Raw genomic sequence first — 13,934 nt, 5'->3', positions numbered from 1 at the left:
ATTTTTGTTACTGTAATACCATTTTATTTTAAGAACACTTTTTTAGAAATTTTAGTAACACAATCAGTGTTACACAAATGGTGCAGTGATTAGAGTGTATAGCTGATGGATGGATGGATGTTGCATGTGGTATGTTCAGACAATCTTTCTCTCTCTCTCTCTTTTTTAAAATGGCTTACAAGATATACATGTAGGGCTTCACTATTCTGACAATACACTTCTGTAGCACACCTACATGATTGAAGCTACCCCACATGGCTACCATTGTTCTTGTTGCATACAGGTACCAAGGAAACTTATAAAGAAGGAAGAGTCCTACGTCATTAGAATTTTGCATTGGTGCCAGACTTTGGTGCCAGCGTTATTTTCCTTGTTATTGATCTCGAAACAGATCATGGCTCTGCCCAGCAGCAGCTACATCATGAAACATGAGCAAACTGGGCAGGTCCGACATATAAATCATGATGAAACGATTAAGCTAGAGAGGCTGGAACGTAAGATTTGCTACTCATCAACACTGCAGCTCCCTGTCTGTGTCTTTTACACCTTCACAAGGATTATTTCTTACTAACGGGGTTTTATCTCCAAATTAATGTACAAGGTCAAGGTTCATTGACAAACAAAGTAACAAGTACCGAACCCGTAATTAATAATATAAAATTTGGCGATTAGCGCCACCTTCTAAAAATAATAGGAAACATTATCGATAGGGCTGGCTAACATTAGCCATCCTGAATATTATTAAATATCAAACAGTTTGATGGTTGGTTAGTTATAAATAACAAATATTCTCTATTACAATCAAATACATGTAGAATGCTAAAGGCTTGGCACCAATGATCTATGTGATGACTGTTCCTTCTTTATAAGTTTGCTTGATGGGTACCAATTCGAAACACCAGATGCACTTTTTTTATTTTATTTTATTATTAAATTGTGTCTTAATTATGGAATGTTGTTGTATGAACACTTATTGTTAAAAATGATTATAACACATAGAATATTTATCCCAATCACGTCCAAACAGATTATAAATTGTAAAAGTGAAAACAGCGCTGGTATTGGTATCATCACTGGTATCAGCGTTCTGTGATCGTCAGTACTTTGAATTTGTGTACCGGAATCGGTATCAGGAGAGAATCGGCAGGATTGGTTCATCCTTAGTTGCATTAAGTCTTTCTTGGGACACATATTGGCACATGACTAGCAACTCAGAGCATTGAGTCCCTGAAGGCAGCGATTGCTTTTTGAAAGTTATTTCCAGCTCCTGTTGTGGTTTTTTTGTTATTTTACCTGTCATCATGCAGGCCTGCACCAGCAGCTCCCTAAGCTTTGGCATGACCACTTGCTGTGCCATTTCATCACATTTTGTGGTCTTTACCCTCAAAACCTTTTACCTTTACTCTCTGTCAAACCAGATTTCTGACATATATGCTCAAGTATCCTTCATCAACTTTTGCCTGCTGTCCTCAGGAACTCCACTGCATACCAGCTCTCTTCAAACGCTACATTTTACAGATGTATTGGCTGTGGCTGCACACAGGTTTTGCAGTTGAGGAAATATAATAGACTTGCGGTTCATATGAGTGTTTCCAGATGTGGTGGCGGTGCGGGTGAGTGGAAGGTGTACAAACGGGAATTGTGGTGTCTTGACAGATAACGCATCATTTGTGAAACAAGTGTGACAAATGTCAATAGGTGCATTTACTTTTCACAATAACCACCTTGCTGAAAGAGTAAACATTTATTCTACATTGCCAAAATGCATTGAAACAGGTTTCTTAGTTGGCAATGGTAAAACTGCCTCATTGTTGGGTAAATTACTTTTCTTTAAGTCACATTGATAGTTCAGGGACACAACTCTCATTCATCCCTGGAGAAAACAGGGGTAGTAGTTCCACTGGCTTTGTTCTGCATTCTAATAATCACAGCTGTTTGTGGGTGGGAATCTGGTGAAGACAACCTTGACTCTGCTAGAGGTCTTCACAGGTCCAAATATTTGTGCCCAAAACAGACCCGAAAATATATTACCTGGGAGACATGGCACCAATTTGACAGGTGATTGCTATTTACAAGTTAACGTTAATTTACAAGTTGTCAAAACAAAACTTTGTGTCTTACCTAATGTAATGTAAGTAGCCTTCTCCCCTGTGCCTGGCCAACCTCCTTGCCCAGAAAGTTGGTAAAATACATCCATTCTGTTATTCCTCTCTTGCTGATTGAGACAGCAAGGCTAATCCACTTGTTATTTTAGTTTAAAAGTCCACTTGATGTCACGGTAACGGATCATGACAAAGACGGCTCGTTAAGAATCAGCTTTGCAGTTTTGTTTTTTCTAGCATAGTAAAGATAACTTTGGCCGTTTGTCTTTTTAAACTAAAATAACAATGTTGCTTGTTGCTATGGCTGCTATTGCTAGCATTGCTAATTTACTGCCTGACCTGTGCTCTCTGACCCTTCACCTCCTGAGCAGGGGCACTCGCTCACGCAGGTCATTTGGTACCACCTTGTAGCCGCAGATGCAATTTGAATACACACTAACAGCACTTTTATCATGGTCAGCCTGTCTGATCTCCACTCGGGTATTACACATAATGGCAAACAGACCTGGGACCCACTGTAATACAAACCCCAATTCCAATGAAGTTGGGACATTGTGTAAAATGTAAATAAAAACAGAATACAATGATTTGCAAATCCTTTCCAACTTATATTCAATTGAATACACTCAAAGACAAGATATTTAATGTTCAAACTGATAAACTTGGAAAAAAAAAAATGAAAAAGAAATTGCAACTCTTCACTCATTTTGAATTTGATGCCTGCAAAAAAGCTGTTACAGGGGCAATAATAGACTGGGAAAGTTGAGGAATGCTCAAAAAACACCTGTTTGGAACATTCCACAGGTGAAGAGGTTAATTGGTCATGATTGGGTATTAAAGGAGCATCCCCAAAAGGCTAAGTCATTCACAAGCAAGGATGGGGCGAGATTCACCACATTGTGAACAACTGCGCGAGCAAATAGTCCAATAGTTTAAGAACAACATTTCTCAACGTACAATTGCAAGAGAATCTGGAGAAATCTCTGCACGTAAGTGGCAAGGCCAAAAACCAACATTGAATGCTTGTGACCTTCCATCCCTCAGCCGGCACTGCATTAAAAACTGACATCATTATGTAAAGGATATTACCACATGTGCTCAGGAACACTTCGCAAAACCGTTGTCAATTAACACAGTTCGTCGCTACATCTACAAGGGCAAGTTAAAACTCCACCATGCAAAGCAAAAGCCATATACCAACAACACCCAGAAACGCTGCCAACTTCTCTGGGCATGAGGACGTAAAGTAAGTGAAAACGTGTGCTGTGGTCTGATGAGTCCACATTTCAAATTGTTTTTGGAAACAATGGACGTCATGTCCTCCGGGCCAAAGAGGAAAAGGACCATCCAGATTGTTATCAGCGCTAAGTTCAAAAGCCAACTTCTGTGATGTTATGGGGGTGTGTTAGTGTCCATGGCATGGGTAACTTGCACATCTGTGAAGGCACCATTAATGCTGGGAAAGAATTCCACCTACAAAGCCTCAACAATTAGTGTCCTCAGTTCCTGCTTATTGAGTGCTGTTAAAAGGAAAGTTGGTGTAACACAGTGTTAAACATGCCCCTGTCCCAGCTTTTTTGGAATGTTTTGCAGGCCTCAAATTCAAAATGAATGAATATTTGCACAAAAAAATAACAAAGTTTTATCAGTTTGAACATTAAATATCTTGTCTTTGTAGTGTATTCAATTGAATATAGGTTGAAAAGGATTTGCAAATCATTGTATTCTGTTTTTATTTGCGTTTTACACAACGTCCCAACTTCATTGGAATTGGGGTTTGTTGAACGCCACCCGACTGTTGACCGTATATACCGTGGATCCTAACCTGTGGTTGTTTTTGTCATATCTTGCAGCATCAACAATAAACTGCAGCAGCCAGAAGCGGCATCTGGGGTGCTTGAGTACGCCATGAAGCATTTTGGAGAACTGGTGAGTGCTTTTCCCCCCTCTCACCCTATGTTGCATTCAGGCCGACACTGGGACAAAAATCCTCTTTCAATCGTACCACCACAATGGCACAACAGGGACGCTGCTGCAGAGGGCCTTTGCAAAAAACATTGTGCCATTTATACCTTTAGCAACAGCCCTAACCAATTCATTTGACCTTTGCATTTCTTGATACATTTTCAGACTAAATACTTTCTTAGTTAGCTTAGCCGCCCGTGACAGTGTGCTGTATTATATGTGGTCTCTTGTCCGCGTACACCTTAATGTACACACTTAATGGGATGCCATTTCCCCATACACACAGTTTAACATGGGGATGAGGGCCATTTGAGACACATGCTCCCAGAACACCCTGTTCCTAATGTGCAGTACATGGAAAAACCATCTGTTACGCTGATCAGTAGTCAACAGCAAGAAGAAAAATGATGGACTTTTTCATCCAATGGACAGGATCTTTGGATTTTATTTACACCTTTTATATGTCGCTGCTGTGTATTTCTTAAAAAACTACTATTTACTTTTTTCCAGTGTAAAAGGATATGTTTCATACAAAAAATGCAAACCGTAATGATTTCTTAATGGCGAGCGGTTTGTAAGGTCTCTGTAAGGCCCGCCGTCCACAGCTGCCCAGAGAATTTGGCCCACCCATGAGGAAATAGAGCTACAACCGTGGCCGCAAGCTGGTCAAGGCCACACCCCCACCCTCCACCTTGCCCCACTTCTCTTCTCCTCAATAGCATTTAAAGCTACAGACACAGAAATGGCACATCCTAAGGAAAGCTCATTGTGGGATTGGCTCGTAGTGGCTGTAATTCTTCATCAAGGCTGAATTTCGGGAAAGAGACTTCAGACACAGTATTAGGGGACCACTAAGGCCTATATAAAAGCATCCAAAAAGCAGCATGTCATAAGACCTTTAAAAGTGAAAAGACTCAGTAAAACAGTTTCACTGTGCACTTCCAGGAACCTTGTTAATGAGGTGACCATTTGGAAAGCTTTATTGTGGAAGGATGCAAGGTTTCCCTGTTTAGTATACCAGTCAGGAACCATCAGTAAAGCAAAGGTTGGATGAGATCTATATATGTATCATTGGTTGGTGTCTCCTAAAAGAAGACCCAAGTCACTTTTACAGGAGGTCAGCATTTAAATATAATAGGTCCAGGATTGATTGATTAAGTTGGGAATCTCTAATCAACCATGCAAAATTCTAATATAAGTTATGGAAGTCTTTGGGTGACTGTGAAAGGACAAGGTGTGTAGTTTGAACCAGGTTCACTGTTAGGATGCAGTGATGCTAATGTTTTTACTCAGTCTTTTAATAGTCAGTGTTTGGCAATTTTAGATGAAATGCACCTGTGAAATCAAGCCTTCCCACTCATAAAAAAGTCTCGTCCCTGGATAAATGAATCAATACAGCAGTTTAGGAGAAATTGTTGACGGATTGAGCGTCTATGGAAGTAGACTAAACTCGATAGACTTCACCTTAGGGAGCTAAGGTCTTCTTTAAATGAAATGCTGAGAAAGGCTAGATCTCAATACTTCTCCCAGCTAATATCAACCAGACAGAACCATGACATTTTTGACAAATTTCAGTCAGGTTTCCACAAAAAGCATTTCACGGAAACAACATTACTTAAAGTCTCTAGTGACATTATGATGTCAGCTGACTCTGGGGAACACACAGTTTTGGTCCTATTAGCCCTTTCATCTGCCTTTGACTCCATTGAGCATACTATTATGATCAGTAGACTTCACGATCTGGTTGGAATGTCTGGATCAGTTTAAAGCAGCCATATTATGCTCATTTTCAGGTTCATATTGTATTTTAAGGTTGTACCAGAATAGGTTTACATGGTTTAATTTTCAAACACTCGCATATGTGCAGTAGCTCAGATGTAGATCATGTCAGCTAGCTAGCTCCATAGACAGTAAAAGAAAGGCTGTTTCTACAACTTCGGTCAGTTACAAGGCAGGATTAGCTGGGAGACTTCTAAATGAGGGCGCACATGGAAGTAGTTCTTTTGTAGATTATCGTGAACTTGTGTGTGTTGTAGCAGTGCTTTGCTATTGAGAACGAGGTAGCATGCTAGCGTTAGCATTAGCGTTAGCATGCTAACGCTACGAGCTAATGGTTGCGGTTAGCCTGCTCGTTTCGGCTTGTGACGTCACAAGCCGTGCCGATTTTGACCAGCTCACCCAGAGACTGAAGGCAGGACACATTCAGAAACCGTATCTCACTCTAAACAGCATGGATGGATTTTTTTCAAAGTTTGTATGTGTGTGGAAGCACCAGAGACACAAAAGAACACCCCAAATCCCAGAAAAAGTGATTTTTTCATAATATGGGCACTTTAAAATGGTTTACTTCTTACCTTTCTGGCAGAACTTCAGTGTTTTTGTAAACCAGATCATGTCGGACACTACAGGGTTGTCATGTGGGGTACCTCAGGGTTTTGTTCTGGGAGCGATTCTGTTCGTTTTGTATATTCCCTCTTGGACAGATAATAAGCCAGTTCAGTGACATATCTTACCATTACCATTACCATCTTTATGCTGATGATGATATCCAGCTGTACTGCTCCTTTAAGGCTACTGAGCTCTACAAACCTTTGTCCTTGATAAACTGCTTTACTAGCATCAAGCAGGGGTTAAGTGACAACTATTTGCTGCTGAACCCAGATAAGACGGAAACACTAATTATTGACCCTAAAAGTAGCGTCCCGCTGATTAAGCAGCATATTGGTGCTTTAGGCTTGTCTCCAACCGAGCCTAAGGAATGTAGGTGTTGTTTTTGATTCTGCGATGTCCTTGGAGCATCACTCCAAACAGTTAATTAGAAACTGCTACTTTCAACTCAGGAACATAACTCTGAACTTTGACGCGAAGGTTGAATTGGAAATGATCATCCATGCTTTTATCTTGTCTTGTTTAGATTATTGTAACAGTTTTTTTACATGTTTGAACAAGAAAGAGCTTTTCCGTCTGCAGGTTGTTCAGAAATCCACTGCGAGGCTTTAACTCACACAAGCAAAATAGCGCACATCACACCTGTTTTGGCATCACTTCACTGGTTACCAGTTCATTTTAGAATACATTTTAAAATGTTGGTCCTTACTTTTAGAGCCTTGCACAGACAAGCTCCTCCTAATATGTCTGACCTGATACAGCGTCACACTTCTTCCCGGTGTCTGAGGTCATCAGGTCAGATGTTGTTAGTGGTCCCCTGCACTCATTTTAAAACCAGAGGGGATCTGTCTTTTCAGGCAGTGGCACCCAGGCTGTGGAATGCACTGCCGCTCTTTACGTTGTTCAAATGCTGTTGATTCTTTTAAAAGCAGTTGAAGACTTGGCTATTCAAACAGGCTTTTAGTTAGACAAGGGCTTTTATGGCTGTCTGATTTTATGTACCTATGTTTTCCTTGTATTTTTACGTCTTTTTTTTCATATTCCAATTTATTGTAAAGCACTTTGTGATTATCTGTGAAAAGTGCTATGTAAATAAACTTTACTTACTTACTTTACTTTCAATACTTTTTGCTAACACAAAAAACCCAAATGTATTAAATTGTCAACTGTTCTAGATAACAAACTTTGTAATGAAACAGAGAAGTAGTTCAGGTTAATTGCTTGGTATCTTACAGTGACATGCTTCCAGTTTAATGTTTCTCATGTGTCTCCTTTCTGCTTGTAACTACTAGGAAATCCAAGCCACTTGGTATGAGAAGCTACATGAGTGGGAGGATGCCCTGGTAGCATACGACAAGAAGATTGACATGAACAAAGAAGATCCAGAGCTCATCCTGGGCAGAATGCGCTGCTTAGAGGCCCTGGGAGAATGGTATGTCAGTTGTCCAGTCTGGGTTGGAGTTAATTTACCATTATTAATGATGGTTATTTAAAAGTGTTACTTATTTTCCTGTGTAAACACTTAAGAGAATCAGTGTTAATGTTTGCTGACCTGTATTCAATTTACAATTCAAGTTGGTTTTCTAAAAACAAACTGCTGTGGGCATTTTTGTATTAATGTGTTGTGTGATTTGCTGAAGTGATGAAGAAGAAATTAGTTTCTTTAGTTTTTAACCTTGGCTCTAATGGATAAAGAGATTGTCTGAGGTAGTATACTTGCTGTGAGCTATTCCATCTCTCATTTTTAATTTGCGTCGGCAGCCTATTCCCTAATGAGTCCTGACATGGAGGCCTTTGATAACTGGGCCAAAAGAGAGAGAAAAGTTCCTCTTAGTTGACCGGAGTAATTTTACCGGGAAATGCATGAACAGGCATCCAACGGCAGTAAGAGGCGCCACCACTCCAATGAAACCTCACCACAGCTGAGGCTCAGCCTGGTAACACCCAACCCACCTTCAAAGACCTTTTTTTTTTTTTTTAGAGAAAAGGAAAATCACAAGCTCTCTGAGGGATCCAAATATGTTGATCGTCACAGTGCTCATAACGTTAAGCAAATGTTAATTTGCTTATGTAACCTGCCTCCTTGTGCCATTGATGTATACACTGAGTCATTTCACACAAAATGATTCAGTAGTTTCACAAGAAAATTATTCAGCTGAAGAGAGGCTTTGTGTTTATGTTTGTTTGTTTGTGGCTGGGTAAGCCTGGGCAGTTGACCAGGGTCATTAGTCAAAGGAGATCAGACAGAAACATTGTTCCCTGTTAAGGTACATACAAGGGGATAATGGACCCGTGTTCTCAGTGATAATCCGCTGCTCAGAGTGATTGTTTTATGTGTAGTTGATGTTTTTGACACTTGAACTCAAACCTTAGTTGAGTATTCGGCAGCTTTGAAGTAACCTTTGGTCTAGAATGTACAAAGTTTTGAAGTTATTTAATCAAGGGGGTGAAACACTTAATGAAAAAGGACTTTGAATTGGCTAAGTCATCACTGCTACAATATTAGGGCCAATTTTATTTAATTTTATTATCTACCCCCCTGTATTCTTTATCTGTCCAGTATACTGTATACAATGCAGTACTAATACATGTTAGTGTTTTTCAAATTGTGACCACTAATTGTCTCTTTCAATGGAGTGGGTTTGGGAAAATGTCCATTATTTTGAGACAACCCCTTTGACACAATTAATAAATACTGGTGCTCTTTTATTTAAAGAAAAATTGCATTTGCATTTTTGGTTGTAATAGTCTTTTCTTTGGAAAACAGAGTGGATTTTGGCAAGAATTTATTCCAAAATAACAGGATGTTGATTTCCTATATTTAGCACTAGTTGTGTTGCAGTTTTGTTCTGTTATAGTATGATGCTAATGTTACTTAAATGCCCTGCACACCCACACAGGTGTGAATTGATAAGATTAAAAAATGACTGCATTCCAATTAGGTAAGCTGGGTCCTGGTCATGGCTTACTGGACACTTAATGAAACTGAGTCATTGTTAACGTGTGCCGTGAAAACTGTCTATTTGTCTCAGGTATAAGGAAACTAACAAGAGAGTGAGGGAGATGTCAATCAAACACAGTTGGTGCACGCTCACAGTCCTGAGAAGAGGTCTTATCAGGCACAAGCAAAAACCCCTGTGTGGCTGGACCAATGGTTTGTAGTGTAGGGCCTTTAAAAGACTGTTAAATTAAGACATGCTAAATTAATGTCTTATTTTAAAATGTATTTTAGCAACTTCTCAATTGAAATTCCTAAAATGTGAATAATAGTCTGCTGAGTCAAATTATAACTCAAGCTCTTCCTTCCGCTGGACTCTCTGTTCGTCTGCTGTAGACAAACTCACATACACCCAGCGTACCGGAGCTTTTTGTACTTGTGGCTGTCATGTTATACAATAGCCAGGCAGCTGGAGAACGGCTTCACTTCACTGACCCCTATCCAAACCTTCCTCTCTCTTTTTATCTGTCTGTGCCTTCCTCCCTCTTTCTCTTCCTCAGTCTAATCTCACTCCAGCTTCCTGCCTGTAAAACACATGCAACAGGTTTGATCTCCTCCTGGACAATGCAGCACTGATTGTTGTTCATGAGGGATTAGTCTTGGTTAGATGCAGCTGACCCTAACATGAACATTCATCTGTTTGCTTTGATACTTGATTTTATCAGGACTGTTACTGGACGGTACACTGATTTAAGATGTTCATCTTTAAGAACAAATTAAGAAATAAATAATGGCAGATGTAAAAGAAACCAGGTCTAATTTCTCCTCATCCTTGGCTGGAAGAGCTTGGCTATTCTGGTGAAGGATTTCTTCAACTGTTGTTCCATGCAGGAAAAGAAAATTTTGTGTTTTTTTTTTTTTTTTTTTTTTTTTTTTAGATTATTTTTTGGCTTTTCCGCCTTTAATTTTTGACGGGACAGTTAGGTGAGAAAGGGGAGAGAGAGGGGGAAGACATGCAGGAAATCGTCACAGGTCAGATTCGAACCCTGGACCGCTGCGTTGAGGCATAAACCTCTCAGTATATGTGCGCCTGCTCTACCCACTCAGCCAACCCGGCCACGAAAATTTAGTGTCTTGACATGTATACATTATCATTAGAACATGGACTTTAGAAGAACCTTTTATCTCTTGAGGATAAAGACTAGACCAGTACAGTATAGCATCGCTTTAGACAGTTATTTTTCATGTCAGCTACTCATGACTCTATACCTTTGGTACTGCAGTGTATACAAAAGTGCTGTGCACATGATTACCTGATTAGTTAGGGAACCTGATGATAGCTACAATCAGTTCCTGATTCACTGATGTCATCACTGTGAACATGGGACTGAACAAATCAGGATCTGCTTTTTCTACCATCTGAAGCCTGTGGTTAATGTTTTCCAGGGGCCAGTTGCACCAGCAGTGCTGCGAGGAGTGGACGCTGGTCAGCGAGGAAACCCAGGCCAAGATGGCTCGTATGGCTGCTGCTGCTGCCTGGGGTTTAGGTAACCACTAAAAAGACTTCATATCATATATGAACTAACAATTGAAAAGTCAGCTGGGTTTTAAGAAAAGAGAAAAGCACTGAGAATTTAGGCCATCCTCAGCCTGACTCAACAATGCAATTAAACTGAGCAGCAATGAAAACAGTAACAGCTCTTGCCAAGTCCCCCTCACATAACCATATGGGAATGGTATCCAGTCATAACATTGACATATCGTAACGTGCAGTGGTGGAGAAATGCAGGGACCACACTGCAGAAGCATCCTCTGAGATTTGCGGTCTGTGGATTTGACTTTCTTAAGTCAGTCGTAAACCCTTAGACGAACCCAACCACCGTCTATCTGAAGACTCAAACCATCTTTTATTGTTGTAGTTGGGAAGCAAAATGTTGAGGTTTCAATCATTTAAATCATAGCAAGTTGAGGTGAAGTGTTGTTTAAACCAGCAGTGATGGGCTGCCAAACTTCAATCTGCCTCAGTCTTGCTAAGTCAGGTCTTAAGACATCCGTTAATTAGCCCTTTCAGTCATTATTAAATGCTTCCTGCTGAAACCAGTTTTTTGTGCTTTTTCGTAACGTGATTGTTGTTCCTCCAGGGCACTGGGACAGCATGGAGGAGTACACGTGTATGATCCCAAGAGACACACATGATGGGGCTTTTTATAGAGCAGTGCTAGCCCTGCATCAGGACCTCTTCTCATTGGCCCAGCAGGTGGGTTACATTACCACTCACAAACACACCAGTGGATAAGATTTCCCCCCATTCAACGTACATTAAAAGTCTATATTTTTAGAAAACATCTCATAAAGACATGCCACATGGGAATTTGCCTAGTCTCATGGTTTCTGGAATTTTCATTAGTCTTCATAGCAGGGTATGAAAAGTTAAAATCATTGGAAACGATCTCTGTAAAGTAACATAAAAATTGCTTTACGCCTATTCCAGTCAGTATCAAATTCCTCCATCATCTCAGGCTTTTCATTAAAAGGAATAAAATGAACACGTTTTTTTTTCTTCCTTTTACAATGTGGTACCTCGTTGGTGTGGAAATATTGTGTAACTCTTGAAATTGTAAATCATCACAGCATTCAGCCTCAAACAAATACAGATCCCGTTCCCTCTGCTGTGTGCCTGTCAGCAAGGTCTGGTGGAGGTCAGGGTGGTGTTTTCCTCATTTGATGAAGGTTGGGATGTTAGATGAGCTCATGGCGCCTAGAGATGGATTTGTTCAAGCTGGATGCCAGCATGTCCTATGGACACAAGCTCCAGCACTGACACCAGTAAACACCTGCTCCTCCAATTTCTCTGGACTCATCCTCCAACTCCCCTTTTCACCACAAAGCCCGGGAGACCTGCTCCTTGTGCCCCTTCATCCCTCCACAGCCACCCTCCCGTCTCTAATTTGGAGATTAGATCCAGGTGTAGCCTATAGGATTCTACATCAGCTAAAAAGGGAAAGCAGACTTTTGACTATTGTCATCATTGAGGCAACTCATAATGAATGAAAAGAAATGAAAAGCAGATGGAGCGAGGGTGAAAGCTTAAATGTCAACATGAGCTCAGTCTAGTCTTCCGGATGTGGTTGGTAATCCTCGCACTTAGTCCTTTTGATTCCATTGGGCTGTTCCTTTCCTCCCTCTATACCCCCAACAACCACACATGTGCTCCAGGAGTTTCAGCATGTGTCTTTGTGAAAGGGTTCAGGTTACTTTGCTTTATAAATCTCAGTGTTTGGTCTGTTCCAGCGATGATGTGTAGACACGGCAGTCATGCTCCCCCCAGTAAAGCAGTCTGTGGCTGTGCCAAGATTTGTTTTACCCAGTCATCCAGTGTGCATTTGATTTGTAAATTGTCTCATGGTTTTTTATAAACCTCAAGTTTCCTTTAGCAGTTGATTTAGCGCTAACCATTTACATAGAGGCCTTCATATCACACTGTAATAATAAAGTAATCTCATTGGATTTAACCCTATTTAAGTACATACAATAAGTGCAACCTTTATGTAAGGGAATGGAAGATTGGGTCATAGTTTGTTTGTGCAGCCAGAAGCCAGACACTGCATTTATCAGGAGTCGTCTGGACTGCACATTTCCAATGAGGCCCCAGCGCAGTATTTCAGAGTGGAGGCTGTAAAGAAGTAGCCTCATTGTCACCTTGTCCCAACCACCCTCCCAAAACCCCTCCTCTTGTTGTGCATGCCTGAAGAGGTGTTTAGGCACGCCATTCCTCCTTTCCCTCCCCGCAAAAAATAATAATTGGGGGGATTTGGTCTGAAACAGCTGTGTCTCCTGGCCTCAGAGAACTTCCTTACTCATCCTCCCTTATTTTACCTTCCCACTAATAACAGTTCCCAAAAACATTGGCTGTAGAAGCCCAAGAAATCATCACGTTTTCAGCCACAGTACTTGTGTCCTTGTTTGTCCCTTTTGCTGCTCTGGATCAGGTTTTTCTCTCAGTTACTGTTTTTCCACCCCTCAGGGTTCTCACTGGTGATGGAATGTCTGCAGTATCCCTGAATTTGGGGAAGTGTAGTCCTGTTACGAAAAGTTAGGGAACTGGAAGTTTACAAATGAGTCAGTAATATACAGTAATACATAAAAAAAAACAAAAGAAAAACGGGAAAGTAGGAAAAACATTTTTAGGCCATGAAAGTACTCTGACAGTTGGTTGACCATTATGGAAACGTTTGGGAATTTGCATCACAGTTATGGAAGGAACAGTGACTAACAGCCCCTGTTTTGAACTCTTCTTTATCGCTCGCCAATTCCTCTCCTTTTCTCTGAATGTGCATACAAAATAAGGCTGTCTTTTTAAAGATACATCCACAGCCATGGTTACATAACTTTCACACATTTCCCTCTCCTCATAAAACACTCAGCAGTGCATCAAACCATTTTGCTATACAAGCAGGTGTTCTAGTCCTAGTTGCATTAATGTGTCACTGTTGGCTGCACTTAAGTGAAAAGGGTGTGAGCAGCGAGCAATAACATGCCTT

At 40.6% G+C, this 13,934-nt stretch overlaps 1 protein-coding gene across 2 annotated transcripts in view; it reads left to right on the top strand.

Moving 5' to 3' along the window:
• mtor (mechanistic target of rapamycin kinase) overlaps nucleotides 1-13,934 on the top strand; it is a 95,730-nt gene that overhangs the window by 47,597 nt on the left and 34,199 nt on the right. For both annotated transcript variants that reach the window (XM_031286197.2, XM_031286196.2), the window contains exons 29-32: nucleotides 3,956-4,031; nucleotides 7,748-7,887; nucleotides 10,840-10,940; nucleotides 11,535-11,650. In XM_031286197.2, the coding sequence (XP_031142057.1) occupies nucleotides 3,956-4,031; nucleotides 7,748-7,887; nucleotides 10,840-10,940; nucleotides 11,535-11,650 (433 nt within the window). The remainder of the gene's footprint in view (nucleotides 1-3,955; nucleotides 4,032-7,747; nucleotides 7,888-10,839; nucleotides 10,941-11,534; nucleotides 11,651-13,934) is intronic.

The sequence above is a fragment of the Sander lucioperca genome, chromosome 12, assembly GCF_008315115.2.
Source record: "Sander lucioperca isolate FBNREF2018 chromosome 12, SLUC_FBN_1.2, whole genome shotgun sequence".
Taxonomy (NCBI): Eukaryota; Metazoa; Chordata; class Actinopteri; order Perciformes; family Percidae; genus Sander; species Sander lucioperca.
The sequence above is the reverse complement of the archived record's forward strand: the minus strand, read 5'-3'. Positions and strand labels throughout refer to the sequence as shown.